The following is a 20,100-nucleotide window of genomic DNA, read 5'->3' on the forward strand; positions in this document are numbered from 1 at the left end:
ATTGCAATGTCCAAAGAGAAAAAATCCTCCACATATTCAGCAGATATAAGATTTAGACAAGAAAGAAAATAGAGGAAAAGTAAGAAAGAGTCTCCCAGTCCTGCTAGCAATGAAGAAAAAACATTTTCTTTAAAAGAACCACTGAGAAATACTCATAACTGGGTAAGAGGAATAAATAAAACAGAAACTAGAAAACAAATAGCTGCATGCAATCAAGCATTTATAGCATCCCCTGGAGATAAGTAATGGAAGTTTCTGCTTCATTTCTATAAAGAGATGTCTAACTACGCAGCCAACTAATCTGACAACCTTTCGATGGAAGTTTTACCCTTGTATTTCACTGAAATTTAATATTTCTCTGAGCACCATCTACTCCATAAGTATTTCTACAACTTAGAACACAACAAACAGACACTGCAGAGACCAAGGAGCATTTTTTTACTTTGCTCATCCTTCACAGCCCACACCATGAGATCCACACAGGCAGCGTTGGCCTGGCAGCGCAGTTTTAACGGGCTCAGCTCGTTGTGCAGGCGATCCACATCGTGGAGGATTTTCTGGAGTTCTGACTGGCTGCTGTTGAATTGCTCCAGCACAAAATCATGGATTTCCTTCACAAATGAGGTGGGAAGGTCTAAAAAAAGAAAAGGAAACAATATTATACTGGAAGGATGAAAGTCAGTGTTATCAGAATAACAGCATATATAACAGTCATTGCTACATTATAAATTATATTATTTAATCAAGTTTATGTCCTGTCTAAAAGATAAATATCATAACAAAGTCCACCACTGAACAGACAATTTAAATGCCACCTATTAATCCTTTTAATGGTGGCCAAAATATTTTTTCTACTTCCATAGTACCTTTTTAAATTGGAAATATTTCAAAATTTATTACCCTAAGCAGAGTTCCCCGGAAATGCAAACCCAATGCTCAAGCACTCAACACAAAGCAGATGATGCTTGGGATCCTAAATATAATGAAGGATAAATAAAAATAAATAAATACCTTTCATATAGTATAGTGTGTCTCTCAGCATTTTAAACTGAGCAAGGTAAAGAGGGTCACTGAAGGTTTTGTAATAGAGCTCTGAACTACAACAGGTCTGAAAGACAAAAGAAGCAATTTCCCAGATTCAAAAGGAAGCCTTTCCATTATACAAATAAGTAAATCTCACTCCACCTCCACAAAGTAAACAAGCATATAAAACAAGCATATAAAAGAAATAACCTCACAGCTTTTGCCCTCTCTACTTTTTATTAAAAGTACAGCCATTCAATGCATTTAACAAAATTCAGGTGCTGTTTGATTTGAAGAGTGTGTCTGTTTCTGTAACAATGGGGCTAAAAACAGAAAAGGGAGGACTCAAAGCTCTCACTTTACTGAGATGGCAAAAAGAAAGAGAGGCTGAAGTTGTCTCCACTCAGGCCTACATTTTGAACAGGGCAGTGCTTGGTGGGAGGCTGAGAGCAAAGCAGAGTCATTTCTGCACACATTTCAGCACACACCCCTCTCACCACAGCTTTATGCTCTGAGGAAATGAGGCAAACTCCAGAAAATGTGTGGAGGCTGTGACAGAACTGCACCCAGGGGAGGGCAGAAGAAGAAACAATCCTTGTTCTGAAATGAGGACTCACAGGCCTAAAGAACCAAATCTGCCACCTCTGAGAGTCCATGAGCTGCAGCACTGACAAACTCATAGAAATGGCACCTAACAGAGCAGCAGTGATTTCCAAGCCACAAACTGAAAATAAAAAATTCATTTCATAGATGTGAAAAAGACAGTGTCACTGCAATATGCAAGACCTTTGTCTACAATAAACCAGCTTTGGGCAGCCAGTGCTGTAATTTATTAGGACAACAGAGCCAATGTAGGAAAATAACTACTTCCTCCTATGTTAGTGAAAAATATCACCACTCTTCACCCTTTTTACACAGTCCAAGGCTAGATTTAAACCACTGAAAGAACTGTTCAGAAAGGAAATTAGTACCATTTTGCAAAGAGAAGGCATACCTTACATAGGTAAAATATTAATTTTGCAAGTAATAGGGCAAAAAATGAAGTATTAAAGTCATTAAAGGAAGAAGGTAAAACCATACCTCTGCAACTTCAGCTAGAACTGCATCTAAGGTCTTCAGAAGAGAATCCTCAACTATCTGCTTTACCTAGGGAGGGAAAAAACCAAATTAAAACAGGATGTTTCCTGTTAGTGACTCTAGATAGGAGCAGAATATAATTTAATAAAATTTTGCTTATGCACAGAAAACAAGTCACTTCACTATGAAGCCTCTGATGAAATTAAGGCTGCAACAAGAATGTTTGAGCCTCTCTGCTGTTCCAGAATAGCTGATGCCAGAAGCAGACAGGGCCTGCAGCTTCTGTCACTTGTGTGAATTCCCAGCAAACCCTTCAGGAAGTCTCACAGCAAAAGCCAATCTTCTATTTCAGCCACTAGCAGTATGCAGGTTACACCAGAACCAGTGGTCTGCAAGGCTAAGCAGGAATAAATTGACATAAACTTATTTAAGTTTACAAATTCTGCATGGTTATTATGAGAGTTTTCCAGAATGCTATTCAAGCATGACATTAAATGTCATAAAAATAAAATTACACAAAGCTTGAGAGACAAAGGCTGTTGTTTTACTTGCAATTCCAAAAGCTTAAACTGCATCTATTTCTAGCAAATATCTAGAGCACAGTGTCACTGCAATCTTCATAAGGAGCCACCACCTACCATGTCCAACAGCTGTCGGAGCATTTCCAGTGGGATGCTAAACTCTTTATTGTTAATACCATTGAAGAGAGGAGAAACTGAAAAGCTGGAGCTGACTCTGGAGAAGTAATAATCAGGATCCAGTGCACTCCCATCAGGAAGATATGAACCTGATCAGAAAAAAAAATAATGGAAATACAAGTTTTAAGAGAGAAAGGATATTAACTGTCTTTAATGGAAACATTTAGACACTACAAGAGTTCTTTCTAACACAGTCTTTACCTTGCCAGAGGTGCATTTCAGCTCATCTACTGGTAAATTAGGACAGAAAACTATGAAACAATTGTCATTAGATGTTTACTATCACAACAGAGAATTCATTACAATAACTTGTGATACTTCTGAGAAACCTTTCCACACTACTGATGTGCATCTACCTGAAAACATTTGTAAATGCCCCTTAAATCAGAAGCACAGAGATGCAAAGAACAGGTTAAATCAAAACTATCTTGCAAGGTTTTCCCTTGTATGAGATGAAATGAACACATGGCACAGTGTTCATCTTAGGTTAGGCACCAGTTCACCACAGCAATTTGAAAGCAAAGAGAATCAAATTATTTTTCAGATTCAAGTACTCTATTAAGCAAACAACTTGCTCAGCAAACTGCTCTTGGCTCTGTTTCCTCTTGAGAAATTACATCTCATGCCTTTCTGAAGTGCTCAGCTGGCTGTGCTAGAGCAATGCTCTTGTGATTAACAGGCTTTTAAGCAAGACTATTTATTGACAACAAAAAAAGAGGTCCTCAGTTCTTTTTTTTTAAGCTGTTAGCCTTGGCCAGAATAAAACCAAGGTCACTACTCATCTTCTTCAGAAGGCAAGACTATCATAAACTATATCAACAGAAGTAATACAAGAACTGACTGCAGCTGAAATATTTGTTAGATGTTAGTACTGAGAATAAAATCCTGATTAATAATCCTGGAATAATCATAACTCTACCAGAGACAACTAAAATAATCCAAAAGATTTTACAAAGTTGTCCACCTAAAGATTTAAGATTATTTCTGTTCTACTACAATAGTAACTCTCTAACCCACAACCTTTGGGTTTTATTTTTTTTAATTCAAACCATGCAGACCACAACATTAAAGAATACATTGCTTCAACACAGTAGACAGAAGATAAACAGGTCTGCTCCTACTTGGCAATTTAAGAATTACTCTGTATGATTGAGGAAGAGATGTCTCTAGAAATAGCAATATGAAGAAAAAAGAAAAGCAATGTGGAAGAAATTCATTTAAGCCAGGGCTTGAGAGAGGAGAATGGCCCAGAAACAGAGAAAGCCCAAATTGTTAAAAATGTGAAAGGGTCAGACAAAACCAGCGACACAAAACAGCTCAGATGCAGAGCTAGTCCTCCACATGGTTCATGAAGGAGAGTTTATTTTTAAGCCCTCCTTTGACTTAGAACTCACAGATGGAGCACTACCACAGCTCAGGAGTTTAGAGTTTGCATGTTAATTCATGAAACTTTCTCAGGTTTTGGCCTTTTATGATACAGTAACCAATGCACATCAGTGAACACTCCAGTGTCTTCTTTACTATTTCTGGCTTCAGAAAATGACTGGGTCTTCCACAATGGCCCACATCACACTCACTCCAAATGGGGAAGTGGGTTTGGGTTTATACAATGTGCCACAAGCCTCAAAATTCCAGACCCTAGATCAACAATGTAGTTGTCTACTGCAGCACAATATTAACTCTTGTTCCTCAAAGTTACTCAGCCTAATCTCCTGAAATCTTTCTGGCCTAGTTGAATTAAGCTCTTCAGTACTAGGCACTGCCTAGCAGGAAGGGAATAAAGAAACAAGTGAAAAACAACTGAGCCTGGAAATTACTGCTGGTAATAATTACTTCCTACTGTCTTTAAACCATAATTTTTTAAAAAGTCCTACCCAGCACATGCCACTGAATTCCTGTAAGAATTCTAAAAGGCAGAGGAAGGGGTCAAAAGGTTTTTTGTTTTAAATTTTCTATAAATAGCAACAAAAACCCCAAATCACAGACTGTTCCTTAAGGTAATCTACCTTCACAGTAATGAATTCCAGCAGGTCCTCCAGGAGAGCTGGGAGCGGGAAGCCCACGTTCAGGACTAACCTGAAACATTGCATAAAAGCTGTATTTTAGGAAATATTTATAAAACATTTAAAAACCTGTCAGGGAATAGATTGTACATTTTAAAATTAAACACAGCTTCAAGAAAAACTAACAGGAACTACATATTGCTGGGTCTAACAGCTCAATTCCAGCCAAATAAGGGAAGTTAAAAAATGCCAGTTCAGTGCTTTTGGCTAAAGGGGAGAGATCAGTGATGACTCCTCTACTGTATGAAACTATGCCAGTAACAAACTGTAGTTTCAAACCACAATCTGAATTCAGTCTTCCCCCAAGACAATGAGCATCTACAGTTCCTGGTGAAATCAGGAAGAGCTCCTGTACCCTCTTTGAAAGCTTCAGCCATTAAGTGCAGCTTCCCAATTTTACAGATATACATTACAATGCCTTTTAATGATAATAACACAAGGAATGTCATTTGCCAAATGCTCCATGTAAAGATTTACTAGTACAGTTTCTACTTCATCTGTCACTGCTTGTTCTGTAATTCTAGAAACTACAAAACTATTTTGAAACTTAGCTGTAGAACCACAATAAAGACATTTGTATCTGCTCAAACAATGTGTTAAGAGACTCTCTGGACATCCAGGCTTAAGTGTTAACTCCAGTGAGCCCAAGAAATCATCTCAGTGCTGACTCCAACACAGAGCAAGTCATACAAACCTGGGTGATGCTGCACACACTGCCGGCCTTTTTCTTCAGCGTTCCCTCCTGGCAAACAGTGAGCAGAGAACTGGGAAGAATTGATCTGAAATCATTAAAGGATCGACGGCGAATTCCTTCGAGCTCTTCTGGAACTCTCAGGGAATGTGGGGGAATTTTAGGAAAAAGCTTTGAAAGGAGAGCCTCCTCTGAATTGCTGTAGCGACCAAAGGCTCGAGAAATTCCTATCAGGCAGGGCACTGCATACTTGCATAAATATTCTGGGAAAGGAAAACACATATAACAGCAATTAACAGTAGAACTTCCTCTTCACGCTTTTGCTACTACTTCACTAAACTGTTTTACAACTACTGATTTGTACAAGCAGAGGAAAAACGATGAAAGCATCACAAATGACTAAAATCCTGCTTCTGTATTTTCCAGTCAGCAACAAACAAAACAGAGAAGTGCTAAGGGAAGCTGAAAGACAAAACTCACTTTTCAGGATTGATCCTGATAACCAGCAAACACACACAGGAGAAGTTCAGAGGACAGGAGTTACAAATACAGTAACAATTTTATCACTACCTTTATCATGCATTTGTGGTGTCTGGCACATTCCCAACAGGAACTGCATTACTTGTAGGACTGTATCCACGATCTAAAGTCATCAAAACAGACATACAAAAATATCTTTGGGTAAAGAGATATCATTATCTTACACCAGATCATTATAATAAATGAAACTTGTAAACATTAATGTAAGCACCTCTGTGAAGATTTCTTAATGTTGTGTTACTAAAAGATTACCTTGCCCTCACTCGGGCCACAGAGTTTCTCCTGTAAAGTCTGCAGTGAGCTGCAAGTACTACACAATGGAACTGCAGCACTCCCAACCTCAGTATCAAAACTGGAATTTTAAAACTCTGGGCTCAGCAACTGACACCCAAAAGTAACTGCAGACCTATGAATATCCTCTAGGCACTTGACTATTAACACAAGCAAATTAAAGCATCAGTGCACACACTAAAGCAATCAGTCCCTTGCTGACAGGGAGCAGCTGTGCTCTTCTCCAGACATTTGCCAGGATTGCAGTGTTGGAGATCTGGGTAATACAACAGCACAAACTCAAACCCCACCTGCTCTCGGAAAGATGCATCCCTGTAAGCCACGTCAGATAACAAGGTCACTAAGCAGAAGCTGAAGTTTTCTGCCACTGGAAGCAAACCTGCAAAGTAATGGAGAGAAAATCAGCCACTTAAGCCTTGTTAGAGAGAACCAACATAGAAAGAGCAAACTATAATAAAGCAAGAAGACACAAGTGACTCCCATGTCATAAAGTTCTGAGGCAGATTGTAGACAAAAATGGTATTACATACAAAATTTAGAAGCACTCTAACCACCATAATTTCAGCATAAATGTTAAAACAAAAGTCAGAATTAAAAACCTTCCCAGGTTTTCAACTTATCAGAAATAAACCTTAATTATGTAATACTGTATGAAAGTATTCTTACATTAAGGGAGCAAAGAATGAAGTGGTTTAAACAGCAACTAAGCATCAAAGCTAAAAGCAGAGCAACAAATCTCATGTTCCACTCTCCTACTCTAGCTACTACACAATCTTCTCCAGTTTAGTAACAAAATAAATCGAACACAGAACTATTTGGAAACTGCAATTCATCAAAAGCAGCAAAGCAGGAAAACAGGGATCTATTCAACTTCCTTTGGCTTCTTAAGAAAATCCATATTAAAAGCTGTCAAGCCAGGAGCTAAGTAAGAACATAGCAGGACTTCTCCCCTCCCCTTGAGTCATGTCCTGAACAACCTTTGCTATGTCTATCTCCTAGCTGGCATTCCATGACAAAGATCAAAACCTCCAAACATCACCTCTGCCTTTCCGTGCATTGCTTTCTTCTATCCACTGCACTTTGGGAAGGCCCTTCAGGAGTCGCAGCAGGTAAGGAACCACATGATCCTTGTGCTAAAGAAAAAATATTCTATTTAAAAAGGGGAAAACAGCTGAACCACATAATGTCAAGATACTTTAGAGATATGGTAAAATTTCATTAGCACACACAGAACTTGCTTCTAATGATTACTCCACAGGCTTCTTGACTATTGCAAAACTGATTTCAAAACAAGCAAATTAAAGTAACTCAATTCAGTGTCTTAAATCCAAGCCTTTCACTCCAGGCAACAGTTCATTCTCTGTCAAAGCTGGAGAAGAAAGTTCCAGAACAGTACCTAACCCTAAACACTTTATTAACTGACAGTAAGCTCCCAAATTAAATTTAAGACAGCTAGAAATTCAGAGTGCCAGTGCCAATTCAGTACATGTGATGCATCCCAGGGCCTTACACAAGCCACTTAACACATCCATGTAACACTTCAGCTCCCTCACCTGCAAATCAAAGCACAGCACAGCTGCCTTATATAAAAAAACCCAACCAAATGCAAAAATAAAAAAGAACAAGGTCAATAATATCCATGCAAGCTGTACCATAGCACATGGGTACTAAACAGGAGGCAATTCAGGCCTGATGCAAACCTTAGCAATATGAAAGAATTTAAAGTGAGGTCTAAGAGCATTGGACCTGGGACTCTGTGAATGCCTCCCCTCCTGTACACAGAACAATACCAGGCCCAGCAGTCAAAGGGAAGAGAAGCAGCTTGTGCTGGCCCTGCTGGCAGACACAGAAGGGATGCTTGTGTACAATGCAGCCTGTGTGCCCTGTCTGTCTGTCTGTTTATCCTGCCATGAAAGGGCCTATTGCAAACCTGGCCTTCAGGAGTGCATCCCTGTCAGTCAGGAGCATGTGGGGAAGAACATGCCATGACACACCTGGTTTGAGTAAATCCTGCTGGATACTCTTTCCTTTCTCTGCTTTAGCCCATGATGACCAGAAAACACAGCAGCAGTCTGGCTGTGGCAGTGCCATGGCTACTGCCTATCACACCTACCAGTATTGCCTTGCTCTCCTGACAGCATCCATCTCTTATCTCTTATCTTTTTATCTACTTTTATGAAGAGCAAATACCAACTTTTCATTAATTGAACAACTAAATTTAAATTAATCCAGGATCTTTGAAAGTAAATAGGTAGCCTAAGTGGGAAAAATACCTGAAGATCAGATTCAACTAGAAAGATCCCTAAAGCAATAACAGCATCCCTACGACGTTCATCCAACTGGAAAATCCCATGGAAATCCACTGGACACATACAGAGCAGCTTTTGTACCTGAAAAACAGCAGAGGGAAAGAACAGTGGAACAAGATTGGAAACCAAACTGAAGCTTGTTTGAAGTGCACAGCGGTATCTCCACCTTCTGGAATACATTTGGCAACATTACCCTCCTTCAGTCATCAATCTCACTAAGAACATCCAAGGGCCAGGAAAGAGTGAGGAAAGACAGAAACCAGAAAAATACAGAAAATCTCAAATAGATGTCAAGCATTTTTACTATAACGTGTGTCAATTTAAAGGTTTTCTTCAACACTTGAGCAAAGTACTGAGAATTATAAAGCCTTCATTCCACTACTTCACTTACAGATGTGCAGGAAATGTGCAGCAGGCACTTTTATTCTATTTACTCAATTCTTGTAAACAAAAAATAAGTGGATGGAGCTTTAATTACAGCTGTAACAATGCCTCCTACATATACACCACTGAACAATTAACTGTTACCAACCTGTGTATGACTCTTGCTCAAATCCTTTTAACATAACAGATTAAGTATTCAGAATTAATATTTTCACACTATTCACCTATTACTTTACTCCATATTTAACAAACACACATTTAAGGAATACATCAAACTTTGCAAATACTTTGCTCTTCAACAGAATTGCTAACAAATGGGAATGCAACAAGCTTGTTGTCTTTTTACAAATTTCCTTGATGTTAATATTCCTTAATGTTAATAAATGCTATCTAGAAAGGCCCTTCATAATAAATATGATTGACTCACCTATGTTTGAATGCCAAGTCACTTCCTATTTAGATAACTCTCTGAACATCCCACCTCAAAACTTCTAAAGCAAGAAACAAAGTCCCTAGAGGATTAGAAAAAATTGACTGGATGCTCAGTGGAATTCAAGGTTCTGGAGCTTTAACCGCCAGACCTTCTAATTTCAAGACCTGTAGTACAACACAGATAATCCTCTTGCTCACTTTAAAATACAGTGGAGGAAATATGAACTTTGGAAGATGACTGCTGATGCATGTGTTCCACATCAGGTTACGTTTACAATAACAGGAGTGAGCAACTCTGGCTAGATATGAGCTGTTACTATAATTGAACTGCTGTATTGTCAAATTGGAAAAAAAAATAAAATCCCCGGATATTTGTGAACCAAGAGCAGGGCACAGAAAAATTATTCAGCATTGGCTGCCACCCCAGTGGAACATTTCCAAAACAAGAAATAAGAAGGCTGCAACAGCTGGCCCAGAACAAGCACTATAGTTTTCATCAGCACAGAGCGGTGATTTTTTCAGCTATTTAGTCACGACTGCTGCCTGAAGCAATTCAGACAGGCTGTCACTTGGTGCTGTCACAACAGCAATTTGGACATGCTGTCACTTGGTGCTGTCACGACAGCAATTTGGACATGCTGCCACTTGGTGCCAAACCCAGCACAGCCGAGTGTGCATCCCTGCCCGGGAGCGGGGGAGCCCCTCGGGGGGAGGGCACTGCCCTCACACGGATGGATCCCCACAGTTCTCCCCTCAGCAGAGCTTCATCTCACCCACATTTCACCCGGCACTGATTGCGTCGTCTGGATTTAACCAGATACGTGGAGGAAAGCCAGCTCTAATTAGGTTGAGACTAATTATTCCCACAAGACTATATTCTACAGATTTGGGGGACACGCAGCAAGATCCAGTTCCTTGCCCCGAGGGTGCGCCGCTGACCCGAATTTTTGGGTCAAGCTGGCCCACAGGAGCATCCCTGAGGCCCGGCTGCCCCGAAGGCAGGGACAGACAAAGCGGGGCTGACAGAATCCCCCAGAGCCCACAGACAGCCCCGCCCAGGCAGGGCACAGCCCCCGGAGCATCTCCCGGCCCGCGGGCACGCACACCGCCCCCAGCCCGCTCCCCACGCGTGACAGCTCCAAGGGGCGGCCGGACAGCCCTCACGGCACGAACAGTGCCCAGAAGGGGCCACGAACGGCACCGGCCGGGCTCCTCGGGACTCCTGTGCACACAGGGGCCACTCCTCCCGCGGCACGGCCCCCCCGCCACACGCGGCTCCCACGCGTGACAGCCCTGCAGCCGGCACACACGCAGCGCCCCACGCGTGACGGCCGCTCCCCACAAACGCCCCTCACCTTCTCCAGAGGCGCCGGGTTCTGCACCGCCAGCGACCGCGCCAGCGACAGCACCGTGTTGAAGTAGAAGCCGCGCGCGGTGGCCGCGCTGCTCCCGCGCCCCGCAGGCCCCGCGGAGGGAGCCGCGGCGGTCCCGGCCGTGGCGGTCCCGGCCGTGGCAGCCGCCGTCCCGGCCGCCGCCGCCGTGGCCGCCGTGGCCGCAGCCGCCGCTGCCGCCGCCACCGCGGCCGCCATGTTGTGCGGGAACGGCGCCGGCCAGCTCGTTCCGCCCCGTCCGCGAGATCAGCGGCTCCCGCGAGAGCACGGCGCACCAATCACGCCACAAAGATGGCAGCGCCCAGCGCGGCTTCACTTCCGCCCGGTGGCCCGCCCTCCCCGCGCGCGCCCCTCCCTGCGCAGCCATCTCTCCGCATATTTCCCCCCTCCCCGCCGCAGTGGTTCCGCCCAGCAGCCGCCTGTCCACCAGCGGCGCTGCGGCGCGCTCACCCCGCCCCGCGGGGGGAAGGCGCTCGGTGGCTGCCCCCAGCGCTTCCGCCCGGTGTTCGGTGCCGTGGGCGGAAGCAGCGGCGCGGCCACGGCCGGGGGCGGGGATTCGGGGGGTTCCGTGAGGGGCGAGCGCTGCCCGCGGACACTCTCGCGATCGGCGGCGCCATGTCGGCGCTCCCGAGGAGCTACAACCCGTTCGCGGAGGACGAGGAGGAGGATGTGGCGCCGGCGGCCCCCGGCGGGGCGGGCGGCGCGGAGCGGCAGCGGTACCTGCAGCAGGAGGTGCTGCGCCGCACGGCCGCCACCGCCGACAGCACCACCCGCTCCCTGTCGCTGCTCTACGAGTCCGAGCGCATCGGCGTGGCCGCCTCCGAGGTGGGTCGGGCCGGGAGCAGCCGCGGGGCCCGCGCGCTGCCCTGCGCTCCCCGCTCCGGGAGGGGAGTCTTGTTCTCCCTGCATATCTCCCTAGATAGTTTCCTGAAATGCCTCTTTAGTCGGGGTTTTCCAGCCAACCTGCCCCTGTGTGTTCAGGGTTTTGAGGGAAAGATCCCGGTTACAGCCGGTGTGTCTGGGCACTGCTGAGGCTGGGACTGGGCCGTGTTTTCAGCTGCTTTCAGCAGTTCTTACTGATTTTTAGCTGACTAAAAAGTTTTTAGCAGTTCCTTTGGTTAGATGAAGGGCCTTCCCTGTTAGTTGTTTGTGATGTGCTTCAGTTCACCCTGATTAATCATTTCCTTCATTCCTCAGGCCCTGTTTCAGCACTTTATGCTCGGGCTCAGCTCCTGTCCATTGTGTCACCTGCTATAATGGGGTGTTCCTGGGGTGATGTGGTTGACTGTATTAACCCCAGAGCATCCCCGAGCTGCAGCCAGGCCTTATGCTCAGAGGGCTCTTGGTGGGACTTCTGTGAACTTTCAGACTCGTGATTGGTTTGCCCAGGAAATCACAAGTGAGGAATCAAGAATTCAGGCTTGACACAGGGCCTGTGGTAAAACTTAAAGTCTATGTTTGTGCTTTATTGAGAGGGGGGAAAAAGAGAATATTCAACTAAAATTTCCCAGACTTTAGCAAGAATATGAACACAAGTTCTTTGTTTTGCACTGGTGGTGGCTACAGGCAACTTTTCTGCCAGCATTAATCTTTGGATTACTTTGGAATAGTGCTTGTGCTGCTGAATTAGAAAATAATGTAGTTCTGTATAGGAAAATTCCTAAATCCTACTCTGCTCAAATTAACTAAAATATTCCTGAAGTCCGAAGAAATTCTGTTTGTGTTTATTTCCTTTGGTTATTCTATTTCTAAATTATCAGAAACATCTTAGTAAGGTGAAAATACAATCCTTCCCAGTTAAGGTGTCATTCATTAAAAATTTTCCTGCTTGCTCATTCCCCTGCCATAAACCTGTGCATTTTCACCACATCACCCACCTGGTGGTCAGCCACAGATGAAAATGGCAGCTTGATAAGAGGCTAGTAGAGAAAACTCCTGGACTGTTGGGATAGGTGCTAAGAACCCAGCATGTCACAGGGATGAGGATTTTACAGCTGCCTAATGCCATGGCTGACAAGCAACTGTTGAGTGAAATCCCTGGAGGAAGGGGAATGAGGGAAAAAGCTGTTTGCCCTCAGAAATAACCTGCACAGGTGAAGGAATGCTGTTATTTTTGTTCAGTGTTAGTTGTTTGGTGTCTCAGCTTATCCTGGCTCTATGATCTGTTTCTCTGTCAATGTCCAATGTCAAATCTGTTCCCTCTGTCACTGCCCCCAGGAGCTCGTCCGGCAGGGAGAGGCTCTGAAGCGCACGGAGCAGATGGTGGATAAAATGGACCAGGACTTGAAAACGAGTCAAAGGCACATCAACAGCATCAAGAGTGTCTGGGGGGGCTTGGTAAACTACTTCAAAGCCAAACCCCCAGAGAGCAAGCCAGAGCAGAATGGAGCCCCTGAATACTATGCTAACAGCAGGTAAGTGACATAAATTTTTTATTTGGGACTTGTCTCTCACAGCATCTCTGAAATGTCACCAGAAAATCAGAAAATAAAACATCTGGTGGTTCTTTCAAACTCCTGACAAATCTCCTGAAGATTTGTATCCCACCCTTCATGTTTTGAATTCTAGGAAATTGTTTCCATTTTTTCCTGAGGTGGTCTAGCTGCCTTTTTTCTTTAATGCCAAGGTCAATAGTAATGCTTTCTTTTTTTATTCCTAGGTTAAAAGAAGCAATGATGTCTAGTAAAGAACAAGAGTCAAAATACCAGGAAAGCCATCCAAATTTAAGGAAGCTAGATAATTCAGGTTTGTTAACTTTATTTTACACTGAATGCCTGTCATCTATGTGGGGCAAATTTGCAGTGATAAAGGCAGAGACCCTTCAGCCTGCCCAGCTGCTGACTTACCTTGCTACCTAACATCTGGAGATTGTATCCTAGCCTTCATCCTTTGAATTGTAGGGAATTGTTTCCATTAAAATTTTTATCTCCAAAGTGAAGATGTTATACCTGCTAGAGACTAAAAGGACCCAGTGCTTGTATTTGGAGAGAATGCACAGGGTGTACAGACAGGGTTTCCCTAAGTTTGCCAAAATTTTGCACGCTCAGAGGTTCTCCTTTTAACCATTATTTGTCACAGTTTTCAGATACGGTGTCCTTGTTATTTCAGACATGGATTCTAACCCTTCATGCAGAAGCTATTTCTTGATTCTCAGAGGGTGGTGTGTGGAGTTTGGCCCCATTCCTCCTCCTCTCAAATTGTTAACTTCTGTGAGGGCTTTTCCCTACTAAATAACTGCTTGTTTATCGAGTGAGCCTGGGTTATTTCACACAGTAAGAGTGGGAAAGCAGCAGGATATCGATGATGGTGTGTGAATAAGGGAATGAAGGCTTTGGGAGCTCGGGGTCCGTGCAGTGCCGAGCTCTGTCCAGCAGAGGGCAGAGCGGCTCCGGTCACGGTCCCAGCCCTTGGTCCCGCTCGGGTGGGCGCTGGGGCTCGGTTTGCTTTTCTCTCCCAGCTCCCTGCCAGAGCTACAGGTGGCAGCCCGAAAGAGAGTAATTGTAGCTTAAGTGTTCATCTTGGCCTACAGACAATGGTCTCGCACTACTCCTGGTACTCTGGTTCTGTGATTTCCTGGCAGCTGTGTGCAAACTAATTTTTCACAGCCTTACTAAAACTTCAAAACCTCTTCTCACATGCTTTATTATATAATATTCTGTACTCTGTACTTTTAACAGACAATGACTTCAACAAAGCAGAGTTAGTTTCTTCAGTGCAAAGTGATGCCTACCCAAAGAACCAACAACTGCGAGCTTACCACCAGAAAATTGATACCAACTTAGGTGAGTGAGGAAACTGAAGCTGTTTGATGTCCTACAGCTGGGAATTTTTGACTCCTAAGCCAGATAGAATTAATAAGTGATATATTGCCAACACTTTTTTGTTTAGTTAACATGTAAAATTTGATGACAATTTAAAAAATCATTTGCTTGTACTTGCATTTCAAAACTATCTGCATGGTACATCAGTTTAGACTCAATTTAAAGCAATGCACAGCTTTTGAAGTACATGTTTTGTTAAACGTTGCTAGGAATTGAAAGGCACTAAATATTTGTGGATTTGCTGCAATTTTTTTATTACTTCTCAAAGCCATTCAGCTGAGTTTGCCTTCCTTTGTTCTGTAGCATGTAGACAAAGCGCCTGTTTGCTTACATGTTGCTGTGTAGTTGACCTAGAAAGAAGAGGTTGGGAAAAAATCAGAAAGGAATAAATCAAAGAAAAATAGTTGGTCATAAGAGCTAGTGGAAGCCCATTTCTTATGTTCACAAGCTGTTGAAAACTTATTGACTTCAATTAGTATTTATACCAATCAATCATGCAACGAAATTGTCACCTTTTGGTCACTTAGAAAATCTAGAAATGGGAGTTTTTCCATCTGTGATAAACAACTGCTTAAATTTTCAGTGCACTGGTATCATCTCTGCATGAAGTTTAAAGAAAAACAGTTGAGGTGTAGTGAGCATACTGTGTATGCTGAGCAGAGAATATATGTACCAAATTTTCTATGAGATACATTTTTTTAAAAAGGTAAAAACTACATTACAGGCTATGTCATGTGATAAAGATCCAGTCTGGTGTTAAGCATTTGCTTAACACCAAATGTAAAGTGTAAAAAAGGAGGAAGTGACCATTTCTGGTCGTAACAGTACAACTATGAACATGCCAGTGCTTCCTCTATTTCAGAGGAACACTCACACTTGAGGAATTGTATCTAACGTTTTCTAACCCAGGCTTTTGGAGAAGAAGGAATGCTGATAGTATCCATGTAGATAATCTGTGTTTCAGCACTTTGATTCCTGATGGTCCCTCCCTCCCCTGACAGATGAGATGTCCTCTGGGCTGAGTCGCCTGAAGAGCCTTGCTCTCGGCCTGCAGACTGAGATAGAGGAGCAGGATGACATGTTGGATCGACTCACAAAGAAAGTAGAGACACTGGATGTCAACATTAAAAACACTGATAGGAAAGTCCGACAGCTTTAAAGGATTTTTAGAATTTCTTTTGTTCAGTGTTGGTTCATCCTGAATGCCTCATCTCAACCCAATCTCTTAAAAACCATCTTGGGCAGTATCTGTTTCTCCTTTTTTTCTGCTCTGTTACTGGTTCTGTTGTCATTAAAATTACATAGCCTTAAGTCAGCACAATACTTTACATTTCCTCTTAGTCTACGTGGAAAAAATGCATGTCAAGTGGAATCCCCCAGCACTGGGTCAGGGAGCCCCCTCAGTTGTGTAACCACGTTGTGTGTGTGGAGGGATTCACACTCCATGGACCTGCAGTGTCCTTGGCTGGGAGTGTGATGAGAAAAGGAACTGCACTTTTGCCTCTGTTTTGGGGAGGGGGCAGGGGGAACAGAATGTGCTGCTTTGTTCAGAAGAAATGTTGCTAATTCTGTTTACCTACAGATATGTTAAATTCAGAAAAAAAATGCTGATTTCCAGCTGCAAAAATATTTTTAAGTGACTGTTCTGCAGCATTTCTGGGGCTTAAGGAATGGACTGTTCTGTGGAAGTTGTAAAATATCAAGGGTGTCATGCAGCAATGGTAATATCCTGTGTGTGTTCCCTTTCCTAAGATGATTTTGCCCAAATGGTGCATCCACAAATTGTGGTTTTTATGTTTGGGTAACTAAATGCTTTTGCTTTTACAGTCTTGTCAGTAAAATCTCTAAGGGTATCTTCTGGTCTGCAAGAAATGTTTATTGACAGTGACCCAAAATGTTTGGGTAACAAAATCAGGACTTAAATGTGTGTGCTCTCAAAGATTCTTTTGCAGAAATGGTCACCATCTGTTTTTAATTTTCTGCTGTTTCTCACGTTATTCATTTAGGTGGTTATTTGAAAAATCAGCTTCCATTTCAGAAATGGAGAGTTGATCTGATAGCACAAGCAGATTGTAGAAAACTATTCTTTAGCATTTATTACAGCTGTGATTACAGCCGGAGCAGATGCTGAGCTTTGCTAATTAATGTGATTGTTAAGAAACTCCACTATGGTTCACGTGCATCTGCATTGGCTCAGCAGGTATGAATAATTCCTGCAAATGAAGAAAAACCCAAAACCATTTTTTGAGTCTTCCAGATAGAATTTGGGCTTTCACTTTGTTTTGTCCTTTTGTCAGGGTCACTTAGAACAAAATCACAATTCTGCTCCAGCCTGAAGACATGACAGCGTGAACTTGCTGTCTGCCAAGGGACCTGTGTCAGTATTGGAACATCACAGGTGACAGCGTGTGGCCAGTAAGAGATTGTTACTTCTTTTGAACTAGTGCCACATTGCCTTATGAATTACAGAAAGATTTTGGTGTTCAGGGCTGTCAAGCTTGTCCCCCTCACAGATGTCACATTCACATCCCACTCATTCCTTTTTCAAGGGATGTGTTTCCTTGAGCTCACTTGCCACAAGGTGCATCCAGTTGTTAAGGAGATAAGAGAAACTGAGCCTTTCTTGTTTTACTGTGTCTCCAGAAAGTTCACTGGTAGAAAAATACATCACTAAAAAAGCTACACTTATTGGACATAGTATTATGGGAAAAATACTATTTCTGGCATAAAGTTGTGAATTAGATTTAAGGTGAGCGTCTGTTCCCTTTGTTACTGATGACATTTATTTCAGTCCCCCCCACAAAACATCTCTTTTGGAGGGTCATAAAACTTCAAGAGCAATTGAGTACCTTTAATTGCTTTTTAATTTTTCAGTTTGTATCATTAATGCACATAAATAATTATAAATACCCTATTAATATTAATATATAATTTTACTGTTTGGGTTTATACCGTGATTAATTATCTTACTCTGTTAGAATATTTATTAATTATATAATTTGATGTCTCAAGATAGCTGATACATTTATTTTGTAAATTATATAGTTGCTAGTGTTCATATGTTCAGTACCTCAGTGAAGGAAGATCAAAATTTTGATTATACCTGGTTTAGTTTATTTGTTTAATTAACACTCCTTTTCGTGTGAAATCTGCCTTCACCTGTAAGCAACTGGGTCACAACTCAGTGTTTGCTCTGATAACAAGGGTGGACACTGAGTGAGACTTTCTTGACTAAGTTATGGCACATGAAGGAAAAATGTCACTGGAGGATCTGGTTGTGTTATGTGTAGTGAGAAGTCTGGAGCTTGAATCCAAGCAAAAATCTTTGATGTAAGGGTGAACTGTGCTGCCTTTCTCATGTAAGCTATTCCATTTTTAGTCTAAGTTACTTCACAGAATTAACTCAAGTTTTTGAGCAAATGTTAATTGTACTGGCCTTATGAAATAATCAATGCATCCTGGATATCTCTGATGCCTTTAAAAACACAGGCAGGGAAGGGAAATAAAAAATAAATCCCTGTTTGTCCTTTGAGAATGCCCTGATCCCAGCAGAGTAGAAACCCAGGATCTCAGCCATGTGGAGTCTATACAGAGGTGTAACTCCTCCTAACAACCCCATCCACTGCTCAGTAATGTATGCCTGCCTTTCCTTAGGTTTTCTTGCTCTATTGATTATTTTGGTTTGGTTTTAATGGCCTTGTTTTAAAGAATCATTTCCCACACTGGGTTTCTTTTGCAGGAGGAAAAAATGGTGCATGGATATAAAAGAATTTCTGCTACAAACTGAATTGCTTGTCTCTGCTTTCATATTGATTTTTGCTGATAACAAACTTAAGTCCAACTGACATGAGGAGACACCACTATTTTATAGTAGTGAAGATGTTTTTTATCTCTTGGAATAATTTTCCATCCTACAGGAGAAAGAAGTTTAAAGGAAAATAACCACATGATTTTTGCTTTTCCAGGAAATGCCATTTTGCATGTATAGTGAAGGATTTACTTCAGTAGCTTTTCTTACTGTTTCCTCAGATGGACTTTTATTTCTTCTTGGATACTGTTGAAAAACTTTAACTGTGTAGAGTACAGGACTTTCAGAAGAAGTTTTATTTGCACTCATGTGCTAATTTTTGATAAAATAAATTATTTTGCCTGCATATTCATGTTGGCATATAAGCTGGTGTTCTTGCAGCAAAATAGCTCTGGTAAATTTTATTGGCTTGGGTAGAAGTTTAATAAGGTCAGAAGAAGATGGCAAAAAAACCAAAACATTTTAAGTATACTTTATGAAAAGCAAATTTCCAGTTTCTCAAAAAGTTTGCTAATTAATTTTGAAGAGATCTAAAACACTGGGAAGCAGCACATGCCCTTCATAACTCAGATATAAAATTCTAAAAGCAGCAAGGAAAAGGAATGGGAATAACCAGTATCTTGATTACTGGACTCCTAGGTGTATTTGATTTTTAAATTTCCTGAGCATTGAATTAAATCTTGTAACAAATGATATGTAGCTGAATTTTAGACTGTACTACACAGATTTTTTTTTTGCTGTGCTGAGCTGTATGGGCCCTACCAAAATCATTGGGACATGATGATGTCAGGGATTCTTCTAATGTGTGAAATTCACCTGAAATATTTTGCTGCTTAGTAGTCCTTGTGAAGTGATGTCATTTGTTAAATGATGAAATAGAAAATACTTTCCAACCAGTCTGCCTTCTGAACAAACATTTTTGTAGGCATTTTTACAAGCATAACATCATATGGAGGATATGTGTTAATTTTTACTTTGAAACACATAGGACTTAATTTTCAAATCACAGGTAGTGATTATTTGTGTCTATGGCTTTTTTAACTAGAACTTTAATTCTGTGCCACCCAGGTATAACACTTTTTGTACAAGTCAAATTGCATTATCTTTTATTTAAATGCTAAACTGGACTGTAGTTCAGCAGTTGAAGAGATTGAGTGGAATGAGTGTTGAATGGCAAGACAGTCAATAAAGGTGCTTATTGTTCATGAAGAGTTGTTGCATTTATTTCCCAAATTTTTTTATTACAACTTCATTGATGCTATTCCCCCTTAATATCTATTAAAACACAGGACCTACTCTATTAAATTTGTACCAGCATGGACATAATTTTGCAGCTGGTGGGTTTTGTTTTCTGAGAATAAAAGAGGGTATGACATTTCTATGTTGTTCTTGAGTAGACTCTCTTAGATCCTGAGAGAGGAATGTAAACAAGCATTTATTTTTGCAAAAGAATTTGTGATGATAAAATCATTCCAGATGTTGCTTAAAAAGTAACCTTGCAACAGTATTTGGTATTATCAGGAATATCAGTAAGTGGATGTATGTGTGAACATGGGACAGGTGAAACAGGAG

The 20,100-nt window shown here is 41.8% G+C and overlaps 2 protein-coding genes across 3 annotated transcripts in view; one reads left to right on the forward strand and one right to left on the reverse strand.

The window, feature by feature from the left end:
* The window catches only part of PI4KA (phosphatidylinositol 4-kinase alpha), a 54,025-nt gene extending 42,928 nt beyond the window's left edge, over positions 1-11,097 (reverse strand). Inside the window, exons 1-11 of one of the 2 annotated variants that reach the window (XM_059484952.1) lie at positions 10,864-11,097; positions 8,657-8,773; positions 7,423-7,516; positions 6,674-6,762; positions 6,123-6,195; positions 5,556-5,815; positions 4,805-4,874; positions 2,739-2,887; positions 2,104-2,169; positions 1,012-1,108; positions 443-634 (exon numbers count right to left, since the gene is read on the reverse strand). In XM_059484952.1, the coding sequence (XP_059340935.1) occupies positions 443-634; positions 1,012-1,108; positions 2,104-2,169; positions 2,739-2,887; positions 4,805-4,874; positions 5,556-5,815; positions 6,123-6,195; positions 6,674-6,762; positions 7,423-7,516; positions 8,657-8,773; positions 10,864-11,097 (1,441 nt within the window). The remainder of the gene's footprint in view (positions 1-442; positions 635-1,011; positions 1,109-2,103; positions 2,170-2,738; positions 2,888-4,804; positions 4,875-5,555; positions 5,816-6,122; positions 6,196-6,673; positions 6,763-7,422; positions 7,517-8,656; positions 8,774-10,863) is intronic. The other variant, XM_059484953.1, reaches the window with a different exon arrangement.
* A 378-nt stretch (positions 11,098-11,475) lies between these two features.
* SNAP29 (synaptosome associated protein 29) lies at positions 11,476-19,737 on the forward strand. Its single transcript, XM_059484855.1, has 5 exons — positions 11,476-11,724; positions 13,117-13,313; positions 13,559-13,644; positions 14,577-14,681; positions 15,722-19,737. The coding sequence occupies exons 1-5, from the start codon at positions 11,515-11,517 to the stop codon at positions 15,877-15,879; spliced, it is 756 nt and encodes a 251-aa protein (XP_059340838.1). The 5' UTR covers positions 11,476-11,514; the 3' UTR covers positions 15,880-19,737.
* The last annotated feature ends 363 nt before the right edge of the window (positions 19,738-20,100 follow it).

The sequence above is a fragment of the Ammospiza nelsoni genome, chromosome 18 (assembly GCF_027579445.1).
Source record: "Ammospiza nelsoni isolate bAmmNel1 chromosome 18, bAmmNel1.pri, whole genome shotgun sequence".
Taxonomy (NCBI): domain Eukaryota; kingdom Metazoa; phylum Chordata; class Aves; order Passeriformes; family Passerellidae; genus Ammospiza; species Ammospiza nelsoni.

Coding starts and splice junctions, on each gene's coding strand:
- SNAP29 (XM_059484855.1), top strand. CDS start 11,515: ATGTCGGCGCTCCCGAGGAGCTACAACCCGTTCGCGGAGGACGAGGAG. Junction 13,314..13,558: donor GAATACTATGCTAACAGCAG/GTAAGTGACATA, acceptor TTTTATTCCTAG/GTTAAAAGAAGCAATGATGT. Junction 13,645..14,576: donor AAGGAAGCTAGATAATTCAG/GTTTGTTAACTT, acceptor TACTTTTAACAG/ACAATGACTTCAACAAAGCA.